The sequence below is a fragment of the Ictalurus punctatus genome, chromosome 1 (assembly GCF_001660625.3).
Source record: "Ictalurus punctatus breed USDA103 chromosome 1, Coco_2.0, whole genome shotgun sequence".
Classification (NCBI taxonomy): Eukaryota; Metazoa; Chordata; class Actinopteri; order Siluriformes; family Ictaluridae; genus Ictalurus; species Ictalurus punctatus.
The window spans coordinates 8,189,433-8,213,878 of NC_030416.2; the positions used below are offsets into that span (position 1 = coordinate 8,189,433).

The 24,446-nt window shown below is 39.1% G+C and overlaps 1 protein-coding gene across 2 annotated transcripts; it reads left to right on the forward strand.

The window, feature by feature from the left end:
• The first annotated feature begins 222 nt into the window (after positions 1-222).
• Positions 223-22,914, forward strand: osgin2 (oxidative stress induced growth inhibitor family member 2). 2 transcript variants are annotated; one of them, XM_017467913.3, is made up of 6 exons: positions 223-532; positions 6,360-6,446; positions 6,537-6,673; positions 7,067-7,258; positions 20,346-20,437; positions 20,762-22,914. In XM_017467913.3, the coding sequence occupies exons 2-6, from the start codon at positions 6,380-6,382 to the stop codon at positions 22,035-22,037; spliced, it is 1,764 nt and encodes a 587-aa protein (XP_017323402.1). In that variant the 5' UTR covers positions 223-532; positions 6,360-6,379; the 3' UTR covers positions 22,038-22,914. The 2 variants fall into 2 exon arrangements, with proteins under 2 accessions (XP_017323402.1, XP_053536096.1); XM_053680121.1 differs by lacking the exon at positions 223-532 and adding an exon at positions 2,748-2,917.
• The last annotated feature ends 1,532 nt before the right edge of the window (positions 22,915-24,446 follow it).

The window sequence follows — 24,446 nt, forward strand, 5'->3', positions numbered from 1 at the left end:
CATGCGCACAGGTCACTAATTGCACAAAACATCACTTGTGTAACTGCGTACAGAAATTAACAACTCAGCATTAATTGAAAAACTGAAAAATTTGTGGCTGCGTCCCAAACCGCGTCCTGTACTACTACGTCACCTCTGATGTTCCATACAGTATCTCTCAGCAGCTCTTTTGCCACTCATCTTAGTGCACTAGTTCTTGATTTGGGACGCTGCCTAGGTAAACGCGCGCATCAGAGCTCTCTCGTGCGAGAAAGCCACGCCGCATCTCGTTCATCGCCGTGCGTGATGCTGAGCTTGTATGCATGTGGGTGTGTGTGTGTGAGTGTGTGAAGACGACGAACCGCTCATCTCTGACCCGAACTGCTTTGCATCTCGTGACAAAACCCAGGCAGCGAAGCCGGGAATCGCGTGCATCCGTGTGATTAATGCTGCTCTCGCGCACGGTTCGTATCCTCCCACCGGCGTCGCGCACTGTTTACGCTGCCCACCGCGCTCGAGACTGTTCGCATCGGAAGCCTTTATTCGCGTGGAGGTAAGCAAGAAATGATCAACGTGAAAGACTGCACATGTTCCTTTGGTGGGATAATTCACATAACCGCGGACGTGTCCTAAATTGATTGCAAGGCGCGTGAGACGACGCAACGAGCTCAACATATGGGCTGCTCTGTTCTTCAATATAGGGCAGCATTTATTCTCCAGGGCTCCTGGGCTGATGGCTGATAACATCCTGACTTACTTAGTGTTTTGCACCAGTTACAATTAAGTGAGTTACTACAGTGACTGAAAAGTGATAGAGGGACACTATCAAACATTTCAGCAAGACTGACTTTTTGAAGTGGTGATATCATAGATATCATAATATCATAGATAATGATGTTATTATGGATGCTGTGTGCTATGATGTGCAAACCTTTCATTGGCTTGTAGGTTGAGCTTCTCAAGGAGTTTTAAAAAAAATTATATCACGTGTCTATTATTCACGTGGGCACTCGTAAAATGACACACATTGTTGCATTTTCATTTATTCATTTTTAAATACACGATTCTGTTTGAAAAGGAACTGCAGGAAGCTGAAGTATTTGGCATGTTGAATGCGCATGCAAATATACATAAAGGTAGTGTCTAAATCTGAGTCTGAGACTATATCAGGTAAGCAAACTCTCTGTTCTTCACCACAAACACTAATAGTTATACGGTGGTGCTTGAAAGTTTGTGAACAATTCATTTTCTATATTTCTGCATAAATATGATCTAAAACATGATAAGGTTTTCACACAAGTCCTAAAAGTAGAGAATGAGAACCAAATTAAAGGTATGAGACAAAAATATTAAACTTGGTCATTTATTTATTGCAGAAAATGATACAGTATTACATTTCTGTGAGTGGCAAAGTATGTGAACCTTTGTTTTCAGTATCTGGTGTGACCCCCTTGTGCAGCAATAACTGCAACTAAACGTTTCCCATAACTGTTGATCAGTCCTGCACATCGGCTTGGAGGAATTTTAGCCCGTTGCTCGGTACGGAACAGCTTCAACTCTGGGATGTTGGTGGGTTTCTCACATGAACTGCTTGCTTCAGGTTCTTCCACAACATTTCTATTGGATTAAGGTCAGGACTTTGACTTGACCATTCATAAACATTAACTTTATTCTTCTGTAAACATTATTTGGTAGAACGACTTGTGTGCTTAGGATCATTGTCTTGCTTCATGACCTGCTTTCTCTTAAGATACAGATCATGGACAGATGTCCTGACATTTTACTTTAGAATTTTCTGGTATGATTCAGAATTAATTGTTAAATCAATGGTGGCCAATCGTCCTGGCGCAGATGCAGCAAAACAGGCCCAAACCATGAGACTACAACCAGCATGTTTCACAGTTGGGATACGGTTCTTGTGCTGGAATGCAATCTTTTCCTTTCTCCAAACTTCTCATTTAAAACAAAAATTCTATTTTGGTCTCATCAATCCACAAAACACTTTTCCAGTAGCCTTCTGGCTTGTCCATGTGCGCTTTAGCAAACTGCAGAAGGGCAGCCATGTTCTTTTTGGAGAGCAGAGCCTTTTTCTTTGCAACCCTGCCATGCACACCATTGTTGTTCAGTGTTCTCCTGATGGTGTACTCATGAACATTAACATTAGCCAATGTGAGAGTCCTTTAGTTGCTTAAATGTTACCCTGGCTCCTTTATGACCTCGAAGACTATTACACATCTTGCTCTTGGAGTGATCTTTGTTGCTTGATCAATCCTGGGGAGAGTAACAATGATTTTGAATTTCCTCCAATTGTACACAATCTGTCTGACTGTGGATTGGTGGAGTCCAGACTCTGTTAGAGATGGTTGTGTAAACTTTTCCAGCCTGATGAGCACCAGCAACTCTTTTTCTGTCCTCAGAAATCTCCTTTGTTCATGCCATGATACACTTCCACAAACATGCGGAATAAATAAGTGACCAAGTATAATATTTTTGTCTCATTTGATTAATTGGGATCTCTTGGTCTACTTTTAGGACTTGTGTGAAAATCTGATGATGTTTTGGATCATATATATATAACATTTTAAAGGGTTCACAAACTTTCAAGCACCACTGTATATCACTCAAAACTGTACATCAAGCGCAGTTTTGGTGAAAAAGAGTATAAAAATTGTTGGATTTTCATTTATGTCTTCAGATCTCTGTCAGCCCTTTCAGCCTGTTCTACGGGTTCGGGAATACACCGCCTCAGGGAAGAATGATAAACACTTACCCTGATCTGGAGTACTCACACTTCTGACACCAAATGAATGTTCACTGAGACTTCCCGAACCCGTAGAACAGGCGGAAAGGGCTGACGGAGATCTGAAGACATAAATGAAAAGCCATCAATTCGGTGTCAAATTGGTGTCGCACAAGAAGTGCGATTACTCCGGACCAGGTGAGTGTTTTTTCTTTCCTCTCAGGTGCAGTATAATTCCGAACCCATAATTGCATAATTATAAATAAGTAGTCTGAGATTTGGAGGTTCCTGTGATATTCTCTGTTATGGAACTCTAACAAAAATCATTGCTTAATAGGTTACTCTGTCACATACTTGATCATATACTGTGTCAAATATTTTGTGGATACATTATGATAGATTATAAAGGATTTTAGTTGTTTAGCCACTTATTCTTGAATCATAATGTATTTGATTAGAAAATGAAATTACTCAATATACATCAAATGTACATTATTATTTTTACAGCACTTCCATTAACATGTTACAGCACACTCTGAGGAGGAATATTGCTGTTGGTAACCCATACTGTAATATGAAAAACACAGTGCTGATGTGCCCATGTGAGACGCCACTGTGAATGTGGTCAAGAGACTGTTAAAATGGGGCAGTGGGCTGGAAATACGAGTTCCCAAACTTGCCAATGCTCTCACTCCTCTCAATCCAAACCATAACACACACACACCGCCACAGCAAACACACCCACACACTTGTGACATGACCATCATGCCTGGAATCTCAAGCCCTAGGTTTGCAATGAGGAAGCAATTGATCAAAGAAAAATAGATTGACCACAAATGTCAGCATGGCAAGCATATTTTTAAAGTAATCAAGAACATAAACATAGGCAGGTGAGGGTAGAGGATGACCAGAGGTGTGACCATGGGCCAACAAGTGAGACATTGAGCATGCTCGGATAATGGGGTTGTCTAGCTCTGTTAAAACTATGTAAGATTAGCTTTGTCATGAAATGGCTAAGCATAAATGCTTTACTCCTGATGTAGTATTTTAGCAAGGAGCAGGTCCATATCTAGACACACTGATAACTGTTTATACAGCGATATTCAACTTGCATAATATTAATATAATGGACTCTTCAAAAAAAAAAAAAAAATGCCAGAAAAAAACTATTTTCTAAAGTACCTTAATTAGGCCAGCATTACTTGCAACCTTGGCAAAGGTCATGTTCAAATATAACCCTGAAGGAACTCTCAAAGATGATGCCAGTTGTGGGCTTCAGTTAAAACGCTGCCCAATGATAGAGATACAACAATAACAACAACAACAACAATAATAATAATAATAATAATATCATGTATATTGTATTGGTACATGCTTAGTCCTAGAAATTGCCTTACGTATGTGTGTGTGTGTGTGTGTGTGTGTGTGTGTGTGTGTGTGTGTGTGTGCTGTAGTAACTGGCCCAAATGTTCACTTGTGTATTAAAGAGGCTGTTGTATGGTAGGTCAGAGCCAGGGTGAGCCATCTGTTTTATGTACTTAATTATTGTTGATACTAATTCTAAGAGATACTCCTTAATATATCTCATCTTAGCAATCTAAAGTTTAATTTTTTACTGAGACGGTCATGTCTAATCGTGAGTCTGTATTCAAGGCTTAATTTTTTCCCAGTCATTATTTACACAATATTACAGTTCTTCAGAATGTGCCATGTTGAATCCTTCAGATAAATGTAATCTGCAAAGTTGAGGGATGTTTAAAAAACAGCTGCTTCATTCCACCACTTAACACAATTGTACTCTTCTAAAGGCACAATAGACACTTTAAGATCTAGGTATATTTATTTTACTAAATGAGTGTTCTGGGTTAAACAGTTCACTTTATTATAGACAGCCCTAGGAGGCCTTCTTAGGACTGTCACAATTTATAATTATATAATTATCACAATTATTTGAGGTGATTATGATTATTTTGGGGGATTGTATCAGATTTAATCAAATCACTGTGCCATCATATTTTAATAATTATTTTTAGCGTAAGTTCTAAAAAGCAATAAATATAGCTGTAAAGGCAATCCCACTAATATTATAGTTGACGATATTTAGAACAAATTTTTTGCTATGTACTGGCCAGTAACATAATAGAGTGAAATGAAGCAATCAAGATGTGACTGAAGTGTAGACCTTCAGCTTTAATTCAAGGGATTTAGCAAAAATATTGCATTAATCGTTTAGGAATTGTCATTTTTTACATTTTCACAGGCTCAAAAGTAATTGGACAATTGACTGAAAAGCAGGTTCATGACCAGCTGTTTCATTGCTATTTTATGACAAATTAAGGAGATAAATGGTCTGGAGTTCATTCCAAGCATTGAATATGTATTTGGTAGCTGTTTATGGGAACTCGCTATATGCGGTCCAAAGAGGTGTCAGTGGAAGTGAAGGAAGCCATCATTAGGCTGAAAAAAACAAACAGACCTATCAGAGATATTGCAGAAACTTTAGGAGTGGCCAAATCAACAATTTGGTACGTTCTTAAAAAGAAGGAATGCACTGGCGAGCTCAGCAACACCAAAAGGCCTGTAAGATCATGGAAGACAACTAAAGTTAATGATCGCAGAATCTTTTCCTTGTTGAAGAAAAATCCCTTCACAACGCCTAGCCAGTCAAGAACACTCTGGAGGAGGTAGGCGTGTCATTGTCTAAGTCTACAATCAAGAGATGCCTTCATGAATGTAAATACAGATGCCTCAAGATGCATAACACTTAACACTTAAGAACAGAAAGGCCAGATTAGACTTTGCTAAAAAATACTTCTTTAAAAAAAAAAAACAGTATTGATGCAAGATTAACAGAATGACGGGAGGAGAAGAGTATGGAGAAGGAAAGGAAGGGCTCATATTCCAAAGCATACCACATTATTTGTCAAACATGTGGAGGGAGTGTTATGGCATGGGCATGGCTGCCAGTGGAACTGAGTCACTGGTGTTTATTGATGATGTGACTGCTAATAGAAGTAGCAGGAGGAATTCTGAAGTGTATAGAGCTATACTTTCTGCTCAGATTCATTCAAATGCTGCAAAACCGATAGGACAGCACTTCACAGTACAGATGGATAATGACCCAGAACATACCGCAAAAGCAACCCAAGAGCTTCTTAAGGCAAAGAGATTAAATGTTTTTAAAAGTCTGATGACCTCTTAAATTAAATGTTCTAAAATGTCCGATTGAGTATGCTTTTCACTTACTGAAGACAAAACTGAAGGCAGAAAGACCCACAAACAAGCAGCAACTGAAGGCAGCTGCAGTAAAGGCCTGGCAAAGCACCTCAAGGGAGGAAACTCAGCATTTGGTGATGTCCATGGGTTCCAGATTTCAAGCAGTCATTGACTGCAAAGGATTTGCAGTTACAGTTGAGCCTGTGAAAATGTAGGGAATCTGTAAAAATGGCTATAATTCCTAAACAGTTGATGCAATACTTTTGTTAAATTTATTACATTTTTGTTGAATAAAAGTCTACATTTCTATCACATCTTAATCTCAAATCCATTAGGGTGGTATAATTATGCAAAATAAAATTAAAAATTGTGTCAGTGTCCAAATACTTTTGGACTTCATGTAACTGATGTCTTATTCACACAGTGCCAGCTCAGGCTGTAGCAATGCCTCTTCTGGATGAAAGCTCTCTACTCAGAGACTGCCCTCCAACTGTTCCAGTCATAATCATCGGTGAGTAAAGAACATATACAAAAAACTGTCTTATCCTAGGTACAGCAGTTTTGGAATTTTGGAAGCTAGCATAATGTTTTTTCCCCTCAGGAAACGGCCCTTCGGGTATCTGTTTATCATATCTACTGAGCGGCTATGCCCCTTACTTAGATCCAGCAGCCGAGCATCCTAATCCCATACTTTACCAAAAACTACAAAAGGCTAAGCATCTGCCTATTATAGAGCAGGTAAGTCAGATATTGGTGTAGATAACAAAAGATATCACAAAACATCATTTTCTGGTCCAGAAATATTAAAATATGCTTAACTGGTATGGTAAGTTTTAAAACAAACATACAAGATGCAAACCAGAGAAACCATTTTCTTCCTCTTTTTTTTTTATTAAGAAAGAAATGCAATTAGCAAAATGTTACAATAAAATATTGTAATTTTATGAGTTATTCTATTTGAAAGTGTTCCTGTTTTAACAGATTGCTTATAACTGAAAAATTTTCACATTATTTCATAGTTTCATCGTCTTTGAAATCAAATTTAGCACCGGTTTAATAATTCCCATCAGGTATGCAAGCTTAACATGAAATGAAATAAACATACATGACTAACTGTGTGTGTGTGTGTAGGATCTGGAATATCTGTGTGAGGGTTTAGAGGGTCGTTCAGGCAACCCAGTGGCAGTACTATTCGATACATTACTTCACCCAAATGCTGACTTGGGCTTCGAGATTCCTTCAGTACTGCAGTGGAAGCTGGAGAAGCAGCACCACATCCCCCATCTGGTACTAGGCAAGGGCAAACCAGGAGGAGCCTGGCATGTGAGTGACTTTTTTCCAGTTGACCAAACAAGCAATGGTTCCACTGCCTCAACAATGTAAAAAAAGAAGAAAAAAAAAAAGAATTGTTACTATCCAAAATTCATAGAGTTCCAACAATGTTGCTCAGATTTTAGTTGAGCCTTACATTTCCTAATTGATATGTCAAAATGAAAATAAATAAATAAATAAATAAATAAAATTTAAAAACAACTGTTCTAGCTGAAATAAACCATTAGAATATCCAAAGAATTTTCAAAATAATGTTTCTTTTTTCTAATTCATTTTGATAACTGGGTCATTTATCACAATGAGTAAATATAAGTTTATTGCTTTGGTTGGGATTTATTAATCTTCAATGTGTCTTATTTTATAATTTGTTCTTTGGTGTAATGCTTTACGCTATAAGTTATTATTAACTTAATGAATAGGCTCTATTTTCAGTATGAAACTGCTGTTTTGGGGAGGAAAAAAAATGTTACGTTGGTATAATAAAATAAGTGGTGTCATAATATGAAGGCCTGTACCTGTCACAAAGGATTTCACTTTGCCACAGTCTAAAGACAATATTGAGAGCATTACAGGAAGTTTTGTACTGTCTGCTATACCACAACTGAACTTCAGGGTGTGCACTTTAGCTAACATGATATACGTTACACTGCCTGGCCAAAAAAAAACAAAAACAAAAAGGTCACTGTTTGGATTTAATTATAAGCAAATACTTAAGAACCTATGATTGGATCATTTTTGCAGTGAGTAATATGTTTCAGCTGGCAACAATTCTTTTAACCATAACTGATGTAGTGTGCAACTTCTCACTTTGTAAACAACCATGCAGGAAAACTTATCGCATGGTCGGGGAAAAGATGTTACTGTATTTCAGAAGGGGCAAATTATTGGCCTGCATCAAGCAAAGAAAACAACTAAAGAGATTGCTGAAATCCCTGGAACTGGGTTAAGAACCATCCACTGCATTATTAAAACCTGGAAGGAGAGTGTCTACTTTGAGGAAGAAATGTGGTCGGAAAAATGAATGTTCAAAATCTTGAATAATCGTGATTGGAGATCTTTAAAACACTTGGTGAGGTCACATCGTAAAAAATCGACAGTGCAACTCATGGCTATGTTTAATAGTGAAAGTAAGAGCATTTCCTCATGCACAATGCGACAAGAACTTACAGGATTGGGACTAAACAGCTGTGTGGCCTAATCAGTGTGAGGCTAATCAGATAAAAGCTACTTAAATTTGCTAGGGAGCGTAAAGATTGTATTGTGGAGCAATGGAAAATGTTATGTGGTCTGATGGGTCCAGATTTACCCAATATCAAAGCAATGGGTACATCAGGGTAAGAAGGGAAGCACATGAAGCAATGCACCCATCATGCATAGTGACTTCTATACAAGCCTCTGGAGGCAGTGTTATGATCCGGGGTTGTTTCAATTGCTTAGATCCAGGCTCTGCAACATTATGCGGCAATAAAAGGAAGTCATCTGAGTACCCAAATGTACTGAATGACCAGGTTACCCCATCAAGGGATTTTTTTCTTTCCTGATGGCACAGGCATATTCCAGGATGACAATGGCAAGATTCATAGGGCTCAAATTGTAAAACAGTGGTTCAGGGAGCTTGAGGAATCATTTTCTCACATGAATTGGCCACCACAGAGTCCTGACCTTAACCCCATTGAAAGTCTTTGGGGTGTGAAAGACTTTACAGAGTGGTTTGACTCTCCCACCCTCGGCCAAAAATGAGGAAAAGATCTCGGCCAAAAATGAATGCAACTCTATGGAAATAAATGTTGTCACATTGCACAAGGTTGTCGAAACAATGCCATGATGAATGCAGACTATAATCAAAGCTACAGTAAAGGTGGTGCAAGGAAATTTTAGAGTGTGTGACTTTTTTTTTTTTGGCTAGGCAGTTTATTACAAGCAGATTGTGCATACAAAATTCATTTGCCATTCTGTTGCTTGCATTGGAATGAGTGCTCCAATCTGCAGTTGTTGACCCCTCTGTGATTAAGCTTAATGAAACCTTCCTCTTGGCAGAGAGACTCAGGCCAGGATGTGTAAATCAATCCAGTGAAACCTACCAATGTGTTAGCTTTGCTCTTTGGGCCTGTAGCTAAAGAAGGCTTAAAGAGAATGACACAGGTTTCAGAAACTAGAATCCAGCAGAGTCAAATGGATACGCCATATAAAACCCTCAAATGACAGCTTGTAAAGTCATTTCAATGACCACATAAGTTCAGTAGGACTTGTGCAAGCCCAAGTCATGCTCTTGGGCTCCTTCCAGACACGTAAACAGCAGTGACCCTTGCTACTAAAGGGGTAGCAGAGGTCTATGACTGCCCATTAGGCTTCTGAGACCATATGCAATATTCCATTGTCCTGTCATCTCCCCTAACTATAACTGATTGATGATGGCATCGCCCATGGCATTGGAGGGTGTAAGCTGACTCATCATAAGCTGGCCCATGACTGTAGTGTCATCAGCAATCTTGATGATGTGATTAGAATTGAACTTTGCAGCACAGTCAAGAGTCAGCAGGGTAAACATGGGTGGACTGAGCACACAGCCCTGGGGGTGCTGTAGTTGGAGTTACCAATGACAGACTGTGGTCTCCTGGTCAGAAAGTCCAGGATTCAGTTGCACAGGGAGGTGTTTAGGCTCAGCTTTGTTGTCAGTTGTTGTCGGATGATTGTGTTGAATGATGAACTGAAGTCTATGAACAGCATCCTTACGTAATTGTCCTTTTTGTCCAGATGGGTCAGAGACAGATGGATGGTAGCAGATATGGTATCCTCTGTTGAGTGGCTGGGATGGTATGCGTACTGAAACGGGTCCAGTGTGGTGTGAAGACTGCTCTTTATGTGTTTCAAGGCTAACCACTCAAAGCACTTCATGATGATAGGTGTGAGTGCAACAGGTCGGTAGTCATTCAGGCAGGACACAGATGATTTCTTCGGCACAGGGATGATGGTGGTCGTCTTAAAGCACTCTGAAACAACTGCTTGGCTCAGGGAAATGTTGAAGATGTCTATGAGGATATCTGCAAGCTGTTCAGCACATTCCCTGAGCACCCGGCCAGGTATGTTGTCGGGGCCTGCAGCTTTCCATGGGTTGACTCCTGACAGTTTTCCTGACATCTACTGCAGACAGACAAAGTACTTGGTGGGAGGTGGGGTGGTTTTCCTCACTGGTATGTTGGTCTGTGCTACGAACCGTGTGTAGAAATCATTCAGGGTATCTGGGAGTGTGTTTGTGTTAATAATTGATTAAGTTGGCACAGAACTGCTTGGCCAGGACTTGGCTGTGCCGCCATCTCTTTGAACTCATTAGCTCTGACTCTAGATATACTTCTTGCAGTAGAGAGGCATCAGACAGCCCCATCAGGAGGATGTTTGGAGTGACTAGGTCTGGGTCGAAACTCAGTGTTTCCTGCAGGATTTTGTGAGACCTCTGGGGGTCTAGGGGCATGCTCCCCATGAGAAAATATTGTACATTTTAAGATAAAAGTTGAGAGCAAAATTAAGAGGCTAGAACTATGAAGAACTTTGTGATGTTGTAAACAATTTTGTGCTCTAGTAATAATTTAATCACAATAACTTTGGTTCTATAGATATGAATGGTGATGATACGGCAAAAAAGTCACAGCCTCAAAGCATGATAGACAAGACAGCGTCTAACGTGGTTCACAAATGGTAAAAACACAAAATTGACTATATATATATATATATATATATATATATATATATATATATATATATATATATATATATATATATATATAATATTATATTATATTATATATATATATATATATATAATATTATATTATATTATATATATATATATATATATAATATTATATATATATATATATATATATATATATATATATATATATATATATATATATAATATACAGTATCTCACAAAAGTGAGTACACCCCTCACATTTGTGTAAATATTTGATTATATCTTATCATGTGACAACACTGAAGAAATGACACTTTGCTACAATGTAAAGTAGTGAGTGTACAGCTTGTATAACAGTATAAATTTGCTGACCCCTCAAAATAACTCAACACACAGGCATTAATGTCTAAACCGCTGGCAACAAAAGTGAGTACACCCCTAAGTGAAAATGTCCAAATTGGGCCCAAAGTGTCAATATTTTGTGTGGCCACTATTATTTTCCAGCACTGCCTTAACCCTCTTGGGCATGGAGTTCACCAGAGCTTCACAGGTTGCCACTGGAGTCCTCTTCCACTCCTCCATGACGACATCACGGAGCTGGTGGATGTTAGAGACCTTGTGCTCCTCCACCTTCCGTTTGAGGATGCCCCACAGATGCTCAATAGGGTTTAGGTCTGGAGACATGCTTGGCCAGTCCTTTAGCAAGGCAGTGGTCGTCTTGGAGGTGTGTTTGGGGTCGTTATCATGCTGGAATATTGCCCTGCGGCCCAGTCTCCGAAGGGAGGGGATCGTGTTCTGCTTCAGTATGTCACAGTACATGTTGCCATTCATGGTTCCCTCAATGAACTGTAGCTCCCCAGTGCCGGCAGCACTCATGCAGCCCCAGACCATGACACTCCCACCACCATGCTTGACTGTAGGCAAGACACACTTGTCTTTGTACTCCTCACCTGGTTGCTGCCACAAACACTTGACACCATCTGAACCAACTAAGTTTATCTTGGTCTCATCAGACCACAGGACATGGTTCCAGCAATACATGTCCTTAGTCTGCTTGTCTTCAGCAAACTGTTTGCGGGCTTTCTTGTGCACCATCTTTAGAAGAGGCTTCCTTCTGGGACGACAGCCATGCAGACCAATTTGATGCAGTGTGCGGCATATGGTCTGAGCACTGACAGGCTGACCCCCCACCCCTTCAACCTCTGCAGCAATGTTGGCAGCACTCATACGTCTATTTCCCAAACACAACCTCAGGATATGACGCTGAGCACGTGCACTTAACTTCTTTGGCCAACCATGGCGAGGCCTGTTCTGAGTGGAACCTGTCCTGTTAAACCGCTGTATGGTCTTGGCCACTGTGCTGCAGCTCAGTGTCAGGGTCTTGGCAATCTTCTTATAGCCTAGGCCATCTTTATGTAGAGCAACAATTCTTTTTTTCAGATCCTCAGAGAGTTCTTTGCCATGAGGTGCCATGTTGAACTTCCAGTGACCAATATGAGGGAGTGTGAGAGTGATGACACCAAATTTAACACACCTGCTCCCCATTCACAACTGAGACCTTGTAACATTAACAAGTCACATGACACCGGGGAGGGAAAATGGCTAATTGGGCCTAATTTGTACATTTTCACTTAGGGGTGTACTCACTTTTGTTGCCAGCAGTTTAGACATTAATGGCTGTTTGTTGAGTTATTTTGAGGGGACAGCAAATTTACACTGTTACACAAGCTGTACACTCACTACTTTACATTGTAGCAAAGTGTCATTTCTTCAGTGTTGTCACATGATAAGATATAATCAAATATTTACAAAAATGTGAGGGGTGTACTTACTTTTGTGAGATACTGTATAAAAGTTAAAAAATGTATTGGATGAGGACATGGTATTGATCAACTCTCCTTATGTTCCTAATGGCAAACTGCACCCTGAATTTGGACATTTAATTTTCCTGGGCTTTGAGAAAAACAGTTCTAATGCCCTTTTGTATTTGAATTCCTCTGGTCTCGGCCAATTGATGGAGACCCTCAGGCAGGCAGCCAGGTGTTCTCCTTAAAGCCTGTTAAGAAGGGCCGATTTGACTTGAAAATTAAGGTAACTGCAAATTAGCCAAATGAATGAAAATAAAAAATGCATTTGGAGCACACATTTGGAGCACTATACTTCTTTAGTTAAGAAGAACATGCAGTTTATCAATGGGTTTAAATGTTTGGCACACATTTCAACTTCAGTTATACTGCCTTGCATCAAGCTATGCATGAAAATTTGAGATTAATACTGTTTTTTTTTGTTCAAGACTCTCAAACTCAAAAACTAACTTCCAGTTGTGATCTGATATGGATTTTGAGGGTTATATGACATTTAATGTTCATCAGATCTTATAATGTATTGGAAAATGTATAGAAATTATGATTCTGTCTAAAGTAATGTGAAGCAAACATGGGAATCAATCCAATATTTCTCCAAATGGGGAGAAACCTATTGAATAGAGAGTGAGAGATGCTTTGCCGAAGCAATGGCACAAAAAAGAGATCTTTTATGTTATTTTGAGAAGTGTGAAAATATTTTCGGTTCATTATGAAAATGGGGCGTGACAAATTCGACTGTGGTGGGCTGCTGCAGTTTGGTGTCAGCACCCTTGAAATTAGTTCCATAATAACATAGAACCAACCCAGCAAAGTGGCATCAGGAAAGCGTCTGAATCCATACTTGAAATGAGGTCAATATGGACCATTTTGTGGGTAAGGCACTTATACCCCAATGTTTCTCATTTCACATGCTTACTCTGATCAGGAAGGGGCCAAAGCAGTCTATACTTGTAGAATACAAGGTGGGCAAAAGAGCCTCCAGCTACAAGGGGCAGGATTGACCCTCTGCCTCTCTAAGTCTCTAGGATCCAGAAGTGCTTTCTGTTCTCTGGAAATACCCTCTCTGGGTCAGAGTGATGAAGCTGGTTGTCATAGTGTTTAATGAGAAATTGGGTGATTTGATGTGCCGGGTCCAGCACAATTGGGTGTTTGGCATTCTGGCTTAGATGCTCACATTTCCAGAAATGGCCTCTGACATGCATGAGCTGGACAGCATTTTAGTCATTTGTCCCACATCCCACAACTTGAGATGATGTCTGCATTTTGCTTGGAAATAAAGCGTTAACTCAATTTTGAACAGTCTAAGTGTGGAAACGTGGGCATGCTAGAGCGCCTGTTTGTTAATGGAGGGCGGAGCCAGAGATGGTGAGTGGTAAGTATTGCACACCTGCGGGGAATTATAGTAATGATCGTTCTGTGTTGCAGTAAGCCAAGGCGAGAATAAAAACGAGAGAGACGGCTGCCTCGAAAGACAAAGAGAGCCAACCAACAGAGTGTGTGTGCATGTGTGTCTATAAAATAAAACCACTTGAAAAGCAAAAGATAAAGAACATATTTGATTAACATTTGAGTTGTTCCAAGCCTGCCTCCAGCTTCCTCATTCCCTTCCTGAATCTAGGAAAGTGTTACACTAAGGTTTTAGTTATTTTTTTCTCATGTTTCTACTATAATATCTCAGTAAGTTATAAACCAGGGTGCGTTGACCAAATCTAGCATTCATCTAATGGCTCTGAAGAAAGTATTAAAGCCTGTCATCAAAGGGTTGTCACCTTTCACTCAAACTGGACACAAGTGAGGTCAAGCCATAGAAATCCTTTTTTTTATTAATTTTTTTTATGCAGTAATGTTTGTCTTTATTGCATTGTTTGATACCAAAGACATAAATAAAAAATGGGCCGAGTGAACATGTCTTATTAATTTAGATAGACATCAAAATGGTAGGCCTTTCGGTGTCGGAAATATGTCCAACATTGTCCTACACAGACTTACTACTTGTGTTATGTCCCACAATTGGTCTGTTTGCATCTGGTCACACTAATCCTCAGTGAGAAGGTTGCATAGCTTATCCACCAGATGCTTTGCCTCTTCACCAGAGTAAAGGCTTTGTAAATAGTTGTCTACATAGAAACACCATTCCACTGATGTGCACATATCTTATCCAGGCTCAGTGTGGTCTATCACATGTTTCTGCATGGCAAACATGGCACAGCTGGGGCGTGAGGTTGTTCCAAATGGGAGGACTCCATAGGAATCTCAGGAGAGGCTAATCATGTGACAGGAGAATAAGCTGATGGAACTTACCTTTGATATCACTGCTTATTGCAAAGGGATGTTCCCAGAAACAGAGGACTCAGAGCAGCATGGCACCCATCACAAGTCCACGTAACAGATAATTGTTCAATATAGTGCCCTTATAGTTCTCCCTATAAGAGAAAGAGTAGCAATTCTGTTCTGGTCTGCCAGGTAATTCCTCTGGAGGAATTTTCCTCATGTAGCCTGGCTCCTGGTGCACAGATAGCTTAATAGTGCTTTTTTGGGGTAGGTAGTAACCAGTGGGGTAACCAATGGGGTAACCAATGGAGTAGGTCCCTTTTCCACAACATTGGAGTGGCATACCATAAGACTCTGTCTTCATCAACCCCAGCTGTCTTATACTCCAGTATTTGAATAGCCTCTGAATCCTGTCTGTCTGAAGCGAGTTAGTTTTTGCTTCTGTAATGCAAAGTGTCTAGCTACCAAAGTTTCTGTTCCTGACTGAATCGCTCAGAGGCGGGGGGTATGCCTGATGTCAGGAGACATTGATGAGATGTAAAACTGTGCTTCAGATGCTTGGAGGGGCCTTGACATGACCAACCCAGCTGAGTATTGATTGCATCTGGTCCTCCAGGGGGCCCAAATGAACTGGATCAGTTGGAGATATTAGATGTGGATGGTCATATCCAATGAGCAGTTTTTCACTGTACACTTGTAACCAAGCGTATCAGACTGGCAGTGCCATATCAATCAAAGAGTGCATTCTTCTGGGCAGTGTCTTGGTTAAACCAGAGATCGGCACTTTCCAATGGACTCTTGCAGTAGATGACTAATAAGGTTTGGGCAGTTGCTAGCTCACTGATGAAGATCAATTCTATCCTCACTGAGAAGGTTGCATAGGTTATATGCCTCTTCAGTAGAGAAAATGCTGTGTAGACAGTTGTGCACAGTTGATAGGGCTGTAGAGACAGGCTCTTGATATTATGACACAAATTCTTGAGGGCTGCAACTGGGTAAGTGTGTGAACCAAGTCCAAGCTCTTGGAGTGAATGCTCTATGGATGTTGAAGATCTTATTAGGTTGGTTAGCATGTGAAACTGAGAATAACACTGTGGCAGTAGGGATAACATGCAGCACATCTTCTCAGACTTGTACACAAAGTTAGATCTTCAGGAATACCTTCAAGCCCAAGCTGCTGAGCTGCCTCGTAGAGCAAGATGGTATGCTCTGATCTGTCATTTAACAGAGACTAAGTGTCAGGTGAGTTATCACCATTTTGTAAATGGTGCCTTGCACATTTTCAACATCTCTGACTGGACCTGATCCACCTCAGAATGGGCAGAATCTTTCACAAGGCTTTTTAAAAGGTTGCTCATCAGAAGAGGTGGCCTGTATCACATCTCCAGAAGCTAGTTTAGGCATTAAAATGAGCCTAATTCTTAAAAAATTGCAAAGAAATCTCAGCTGAGGTTCTGTTCAAACAGTTTACAGCTGAACAATGGATTCGCTAATTGTCAACATTTAATATTGGGTACAATGTTTGAAAGATGTCAGATGAAGTTTACTGTGCTATAGTTCCGATAAGAGCTCAGGTGAATGTCGGAAAGTTTATGCACATTCATGAGGCTAGACTGTCATTTCTAGCTGTTCATCAGCCTACTGGAAAATTGCCAAATGCAACACCCTATTACTCATCAAACAACTCCAAAATAATGCATTTGTCTTTAAACAAAATTGAAAGTCTGCACTTTGAGCTCATGTTTATTACTTAATTTCAACTCCAAATATACTGTTGAAGACAGCTAAAATAATGATGTCCGAATATGTATGGACTTGACTGTACAGATACATACAGTATCTCAAACATATGGGAATGCAAGGCCAATTCTTTTGTTTGTGCTATAATATAATAGTAGTAGAGGGAAATTATTAGGGAAAAGTATAGAGGGAAAGTCTATCAGAGTCATTGCATAAGCATTGGGCATAGCTAATACAACAATTTGGAATGTCCTGAAAAAGACAGAAGGTGTACAGTGGTGTACTAACAACCAGTCAACAAACAGGTCATCCAAAGAAAACTACAGCAGTTAATGACACAAAAATTGTGACAACTATGAAGAAAAACCCAAAAACAGCAGTGAGTGACCACCAAGAACCTCCGTAGGGCGGGGTGAAGGTAAAATCTACCGTTTTAACAAGACTTAGAGAAAAGAAATATAGAATAGGCCATACTACAAGATGCAAACCACTCATCAGCAGTAAGAATGGTAAAGTCTGATTGGAATTCGCAAAGAAATACAGAGATTGTCATATCACAGCAAACCAGTGGCTACATTTCCCATCCTGCACTGCGGACTACAAACATGGCCACCATGGACTGCAGTGCCCAGAACACTCATTCAATCTCATACAATTTCACACACTCACTCCACAGTATAAAGAGACTGTTTTCTACAATGTCTTTGTGAAGTATTAGTGTTACCACTGTACCAAGCGATATTACCCTGTTCCTCGTTTTGTTTCATGGTTCGTGATCTTATTCTCGTTCTCGATTCTAGCCTTGTCCTGTTTATGCCTGTTTGCCAATCACCTGACCCTTTGGCTGTTTCTTGACCTCGTTATTGTCTCGTGTTTTAGATTTGTCTGCCTGTCTATCTCTCATTAAACTCTTACCTGCATTTACATCCGTCCTACCTTCATTACGAGGAATACGTGACAGAGATGAGACACAAAAGTTATGGAAAGGATCTGCACATGATCCAAATGTTTTTTTCTCGTCAGTTTACGTATTTTATTTTCTAATTTTTGTTAGATTGTACAGCACTTTGGTCAGAAGTGGCTGTTTTAAATGTGCTTTAGAATTATAAGTGCCTTGCCTTGATGCCATTATTGCAAGCAACAGATATGCAACCAAATATTAAGGTGTTAATTACTTTAAGACTATTTTGCTCATCTAAAAATCGGGAGGTCTGCCACCAAAGCTGCCATGTTCTAAGTTATTTAACACATCTAGACACATCTCATATTTCTCTTTTTATCTCAAACCCCAACGTCTTCAGTGTATACCAAAAACAAAATAATTGGCCTTGCTGTTCCAATACTGACAAAATAGTTTTAACTTACTGAACATAAACCTTGTTAAAATCAACCTTAAAAACAGCATTCATACATGCCAAAGCTTTGTGTGTAAGCTTTATGAACTATGAGTTTTTTCTGGAGTTATTTTCTGATTATGAATATATTTTATATTTCTGCCACATTGCATATCATTACACACATGTAATGTGTGCTCATGTAAATGCACACACTTCCATGCATATTTGTTAAAAAAACAAAAAAAACAACCTTATCCATTGAAATAAGCCTGCTTTTGTTGCAAAGATGTAGCCTGGAGTACACATGAGACTTGGGACTCAATCCTGGCTGCGTTGCTCAACAAGAACTGCTTGATAAGGCTAAGTGGCTTAGCCTTGTCTGGGAATATAGTGAGTTCAGCTTGAGTTCCAAGAGATTCATTGCTCTTGGCCACTGAATGTACATGTATACATATAGTGCCCTCCACTAATATTGGCACCTTGGTAAATATGAGCAAAGAAGGCTATGAAAAAATTTATTTATTGTTTAACCTTTTAATCTTTTGTTTAAAAAAATCACAAAAATGTTCTCATGGATATCAAACAATTGCAAACAAAACACAGGTTTATGAAAAAAAATAAGTATAGGTGTGCAACAATTATTGGCACCCTTTTAGTCAATACTTTGTGCTACCTCCCTTTGCCAAGATAACAGTGCTGTCTGAGACCATTCCTCCATACAGAATCTCTCCAGATCCTTCACATTTTAGGTCCATGCTGGTGGACTCTCCTCCAGTTCACCCCACAGGTTTTCTATGGGTCTTTATTAAGTCAGGGGACTGGGATGGTCATGACAGGACCTTGATTTTGTGGTCAGTAAACCATTTTTATGTTGATTTTGATGTATGTTTTGGATCACTGTCCTGCTGGAACATCCAGCCACAACCCATTTGAAGTTTTCTGGCAGAGGCAGTCAGGTTTTCATTTAATATCTTTTGATATTTGATAGAGTCCATGATGCCATGTATCCTAACAAAATGTCCAGGTCCTGTGGCAGAAAAACTTTAAAAAGCCACCACCATATTTAACCATGGGCATGAGGTACTTTTCCATATGGCTACCTCTCTGTGTGCGCCAAAACCAGCTCTGGTATTTATTGCCAAAAAGCTCTATTTTGGTTTCATCTGACCATAGAACCAGATTCTATTTGAAGTTCCAGTAGTGTCTGGCAAACTGAAGATGCTTGAGTTTGTTTTTGGATGAGAGTAGAGGCTTTTTTCTTGAAACCCTTCCATACAACTTGTGGTGATGTAGGTGACTTCGGATTGTAGTTTTGGAGAATTTCTGACCCTAAGACACAAGTAACTTCTGCAATTCTCCAGCTGTGATTCTTGGAGATTATTTGGCCACCCAAACCATCTCTTAACCTTCACAGTGTGTTGAGACAATATAGACACACGTCCTCTTCCAGGTTGATTGATAACATTTCCAGTTGACTGGAACTTCTTCATTATTGCCCTGAAGGTGGAAATGGGCATTTTCAATACTTTTGCTATATTCTTATAGCCACTTCCCATTTTGTGAAGCTCAACATCCTTTTTTCCGCACATCACAGATATATTCCTTGGTCTATATATATTCATAGAGTTGCCAATATTTGCCAGACATTTTTTTATAAACGTGTTGTGTTTGCAATTGTTTGATATCAATGAGAGCAGTGTATTTTTGTGAAAATCTTTTGAACAAAAGATCAAAAGGTTAAACAGTAAAGACAGTTTTTCACAGCCTTCTTTGTTCATATTTTATCCAAGGTTGCCAATATTAGTGGAGGGCACTGTATTTAAGTTGGTATAAAAATACTTCATATAGGCAGGAATTATCTAACATATACTAGGGAATGCAAAGTAGGGAATCTAACACTATGATTGTTGCGTGAACTTAGATTTAAAAGGTTTACTGTGTTTTTGTTGTTGTTCTAATCCATAGCAAAAATTATTTATTACATATTGCTGGGCATACCAGGCCAGTACGCAGTGCCTGGGTTTTGAATCAGGTTGGTTGTAGTCTTTGAAAAGCATGGAAAACATTGTCCCATCAAGAGCTAGGATAGGCTGTAGTATCTGATAATGAAAGCACTTAGCAAGATGTAGAGCTTTTCTCCCTTTTTGATTTTCTTGTCCTTATTTGTCTCCTAGGCAATGGAAGGATCTATTCTCACCATTAGTCTGGGTATTTGGATGGAGCTGCCAGGGGTCAACTACAGGGACATTACCCCTGAAAAAAGGAGGTACTAATTAAATACCTTAAATTATTATTATTTTTTAAAATGTGTACTGTATTTGAGTGTGCAACCTGAGTGTCCAACCATGATGTGCTGTTACACTTATGTCATCTTATGTCACTCCCTGCAGCATTTGGAAATGTACCCTTAAGGATTTTATCCCTAATACTAAATAATATTAATAATAAGTTCATTAATCATTGTGTGTTTTTGGTATGGAACCTGCATTTAGCCTTTTATTACTGTGTGAACCTTATCTGACAAAATGTACTGTATACTAGTACCAATTGTTGTGGTGATTCTTGATGCAAGCTTTGGTCTTTCCTGTAGGAATGTGACCAATGACCGGGCCACTCCAGACGAGCTCTCCTCCTACTATAAGAATTATGTAAAGATCATGGGCCTCCAGAAGAACTTTGTAGACAACGCCTATGTCACCTCGATTCAAAAACTCCACCGTGGTCATGTTAGCTTTGAAAAAGAAGATAGGATTGAAAATGACACCAAAAACGGTCAGAGGAACAGAATAGAAAATCGGTTTGACCCCTGTAGTCAAAACAGAACAGAAAACAGTAACAGTGGAAGGGACAAGGAATTGAAGGGTTTTAAAAATGCAACAGAGAATGAAAGAGGTAAAACAGGAGAGGAGGATAGCAGGAAAAAGAAGGACATGGAGGACATTAGAGACAGCAGGATTCCTCAGGGGTTTTCACAGGGACTATGGGAGGTCAGGGGTTACCAGCAGCTTCAGGGTGACACCCATATTCCTTTTAGCCTTTTTGCTGAGAACGTTGTCTTAGCAACTGGGGCATCTGACTTGCCAGCTCGCTTAGGTGTGGAAGGGGAAGATTTTCCTTACGTGTTCCACAGCGTGCGTGATCTTGGCATAGCTATCAACCACCATGAGAACCTGGGCCCTGCTTCTGACCCAGTCCTGGTGGTTGGAGCAGGCCTTACTGCAGCTGATGCTGTGCTGTGTGCCTACAACAACAGCATTCCTGTGCTGCATACATTCCGTAAGCAAACTGATGATCCCAGTCTAATCTTCAAACAACTACCGAAAACGATATACCCTGAGTATCATAAAGTCTATCACATGATGTGTTCTCAGACCTACCTGGCAAGCCCCATTGCCACCCCTGGTGCCAACCCTGCAGTTCATAATGCTTCCACAAAACTGCACCAAGACTATACCAGCTTCCCTGAGCACTGCGTGCATTCTTTTCAGCCTGACATGCACTGCATATTAAAGGGATCGAATGGCATTCTGAGAGCCTTCAAAGTGTCAATGGTGCTGGTTCTTATTGGAACCTATCCTAGTCTGTCCTTTTTGAAGGAGCATGGTCGGTACCTGGGTTTGGACCCCAGCAAGCCCATCTCCTGTAGGCACAACCCAGTGGATATAAACCCATACACATTTGAATGCAGTGCTGAGCCAGGCCTTTTTGCCATGGGTCCCCTGGTTGGAGACAATTTTGTGCGTTTCCTGAAGGGGGGTGCTCTGGGCATTGCAAGCTGCCTGGCCAAGAGACTGAAGCAGATGGAGAAGAAAGGGAAACTGATTGCTGATGAGGATGATAGTAGAGGAGGAGGGGGATTTGTCTGAAGTCTATGGAATAATTTGTATAAAGGAAGTGCCAAATTATTTTTAATAGTTACTGGAGTGAGTACATATATTTTAATTATACAGCTTTCTTAACATTTTTAAAGTAAGTAAATTATGCATATGACTGTAAGCTATAGGAGAATATAAAAAAAGGACCCATGACAGCTGTCTAACAAAAAGGGTAACACAGGTATTTGGAATAATGTGCCAAATTTTTAAGTTACTCAGGCTAATGTTACAGGTTGTCATGATGTTGCACATACTATAAATTATGTTTTGTTTACTTGTTATTACATGCTTTAAGACACCATTCACAGTTAAAGATCCCCTAACTGCAACAAAACACAAATGGTTTTTAGTCTCATGCAATCATGAGCAGGCAGTCAGATATGAAGCTCATGGGACAAAGAAAGGCCATTAACAAGCTGCACTACATGTTTACAGCATTCATTCACTCATCATTTTTAACTGCTTTACACTGGTTAGTGTTGCTGTGTTTTAAATGACTCATTTGTTTATACAGTATTTTGGGAAACAGAACCAATTAAGTCCATTCAAAAATATCACAAGCAGGTGCACAAACAAAAACAATGATCAGAATTGTTCAAACTTTCTATGAGAGAGGGAATTTAGAATTTAACAAACCTGTGAATTATGGAATAATCAGAGTTGGGTATAACGTGTTACAAAGTAACATATTACTGTATTCTAATGACTTTTTCTGATAACACAGTAATGTAATGCATTACATTTTAAATGTATGTAATTTGATTACAGTTACTGATGTCAATAGAATTATGATACTTGCGTTACAAATTTATTGTTAAGAAAAAAATATTAAGTAAATTGCATTTTTAAAATAAAATCGCTCTCAATTCTGCCAAACACTAACTCACAAAGTCAATGTGAGGTAAAATATATATATATATATATATATATATATATATATATATATATATATATATATATATATATATATATATATATATATATTTTTTTTTTTTTTTTTTTTTTTTTTAACCAGTAAAGGGGTTTAAACTGAAACACTAACATCCTCTGATGCTGAGCAGGAAAACAAGGCGTGTAAATGTCTATATGAATTCCTGTTTTTGTGAACATGATATGAGCAGATCATAAGCAAAGATAATGTACTCTGCATGACACTGTAGCAGCTAAACCCATACAATGATAGCTTACTTGTGCCTCCCCTTGGCTAGCAACACCACACTAGCCTAGTTAGAAAAGTTTTATATTTTATCGGTATGGTTGTCCTACAAACAGTGACAACATGAGGCAAGTTTTTATGATAAATCCTACTTTTTCTGATCGTACATTGGCAGACTAAAATTACTGAGTTTCCATTTTTAGTGTATTTTTGTAGGTTTGATAGGTTTTGATTAACTTGAAAAATAATTAGTAATATGATTACTTTTTACATGCAGTAATGTAATCAAATTACAATTTTAAAGTAGTAATTAGTAAACTGTTGTGGATTACTTTTTTGAGTGAGGTTATTCACATGAAATTTTCACCAGACATCAGTATTAAGTCAAGAAATCTGGAAATATAAAGAATTCACTGCATTGAAGTCCATAAATAAAGTTATGTGTAATAAAGTGGAATGACACAGGAAAAAAGTATTGAACATGCTAAGAAAAAGCAGTTCTCCAAGGCAAGATAAGGCAAGATAAGGCAAGGAACCAGCTGAAATCTGTAAGTAATTATACCTCCTATCTGTGCAAATTAATATCAGCTGGGTTAGTAAACTGATGGTCTATAAAAAGGCTTTTCGTTACCAAGGTGTCACACAAGAAACATCTCAGGATGGGTAAAAGCAAAGCGCGCTTCCAAGACCTTCACAACCTTATTGTTGCAAAGCATATTGATGGAATCGGATACAAACGTATTTAAAAACTTCTGAATCCTCCAGTAAGCACCATTGGGGACATTATCCACAAGTGGAAGCAACATCACTCCGTGATCAACCGGCCACGAACAGGAGCTCCTCGCAATATTTCTGTCCACTAAGTATTAAATAAATTTCAGTTAGCGTGTTCAATACCTTTTTCCTGTGTCATTCCACTTCATTACACATAACTTGGACTTCAATGTTTTTCAATGAATTCTTTATATTTCCAGATTTCTTGAGTTAATACTGATGTCTGGTGAAAATTTCATGTGAATTGCCTCATAGGAAATATATTTACTGAAACAAATGTTGACGCGTTCAATACTTATTTTCCCCACTGTATATAATAATATAAAATTATATTTGATCTTACAGATTTTTTAACCAACTTTTGTCCTATACTCTATGCCAGGTTGTGTGCCTATCACCAAAGGGCTGGTTCCAGCCAAGCAGGAACGTCATCTGATTCCAGCTATTTAATCATTTGATTTTGGTCTCTT

Bases quoted from the DNA above. Each gene is read 5' to 3' on its own strand.
- osgin2 (XM_053680121.1), top strand. From the start codon at position 2,854: ATGAAAAGCCATCAATTCGGTGTCAAATTGGTGTCGCACAAGAAGTGC. The intron at 6,674-7,066 runs GTAAGTCAGATA...GTGTGTGTGTAG, and splicing joins ATCTGCCTATTATAGAGCAG to GATCTGGAATATCTGTGTGA. The intron at 20,438-20,761 runs GTACTAATTAAA...TCTTTCCTGTAG, and splicing joins ATTACCCCTGAAAAAAGGAG to GAATGTGACCAATGACCGGG.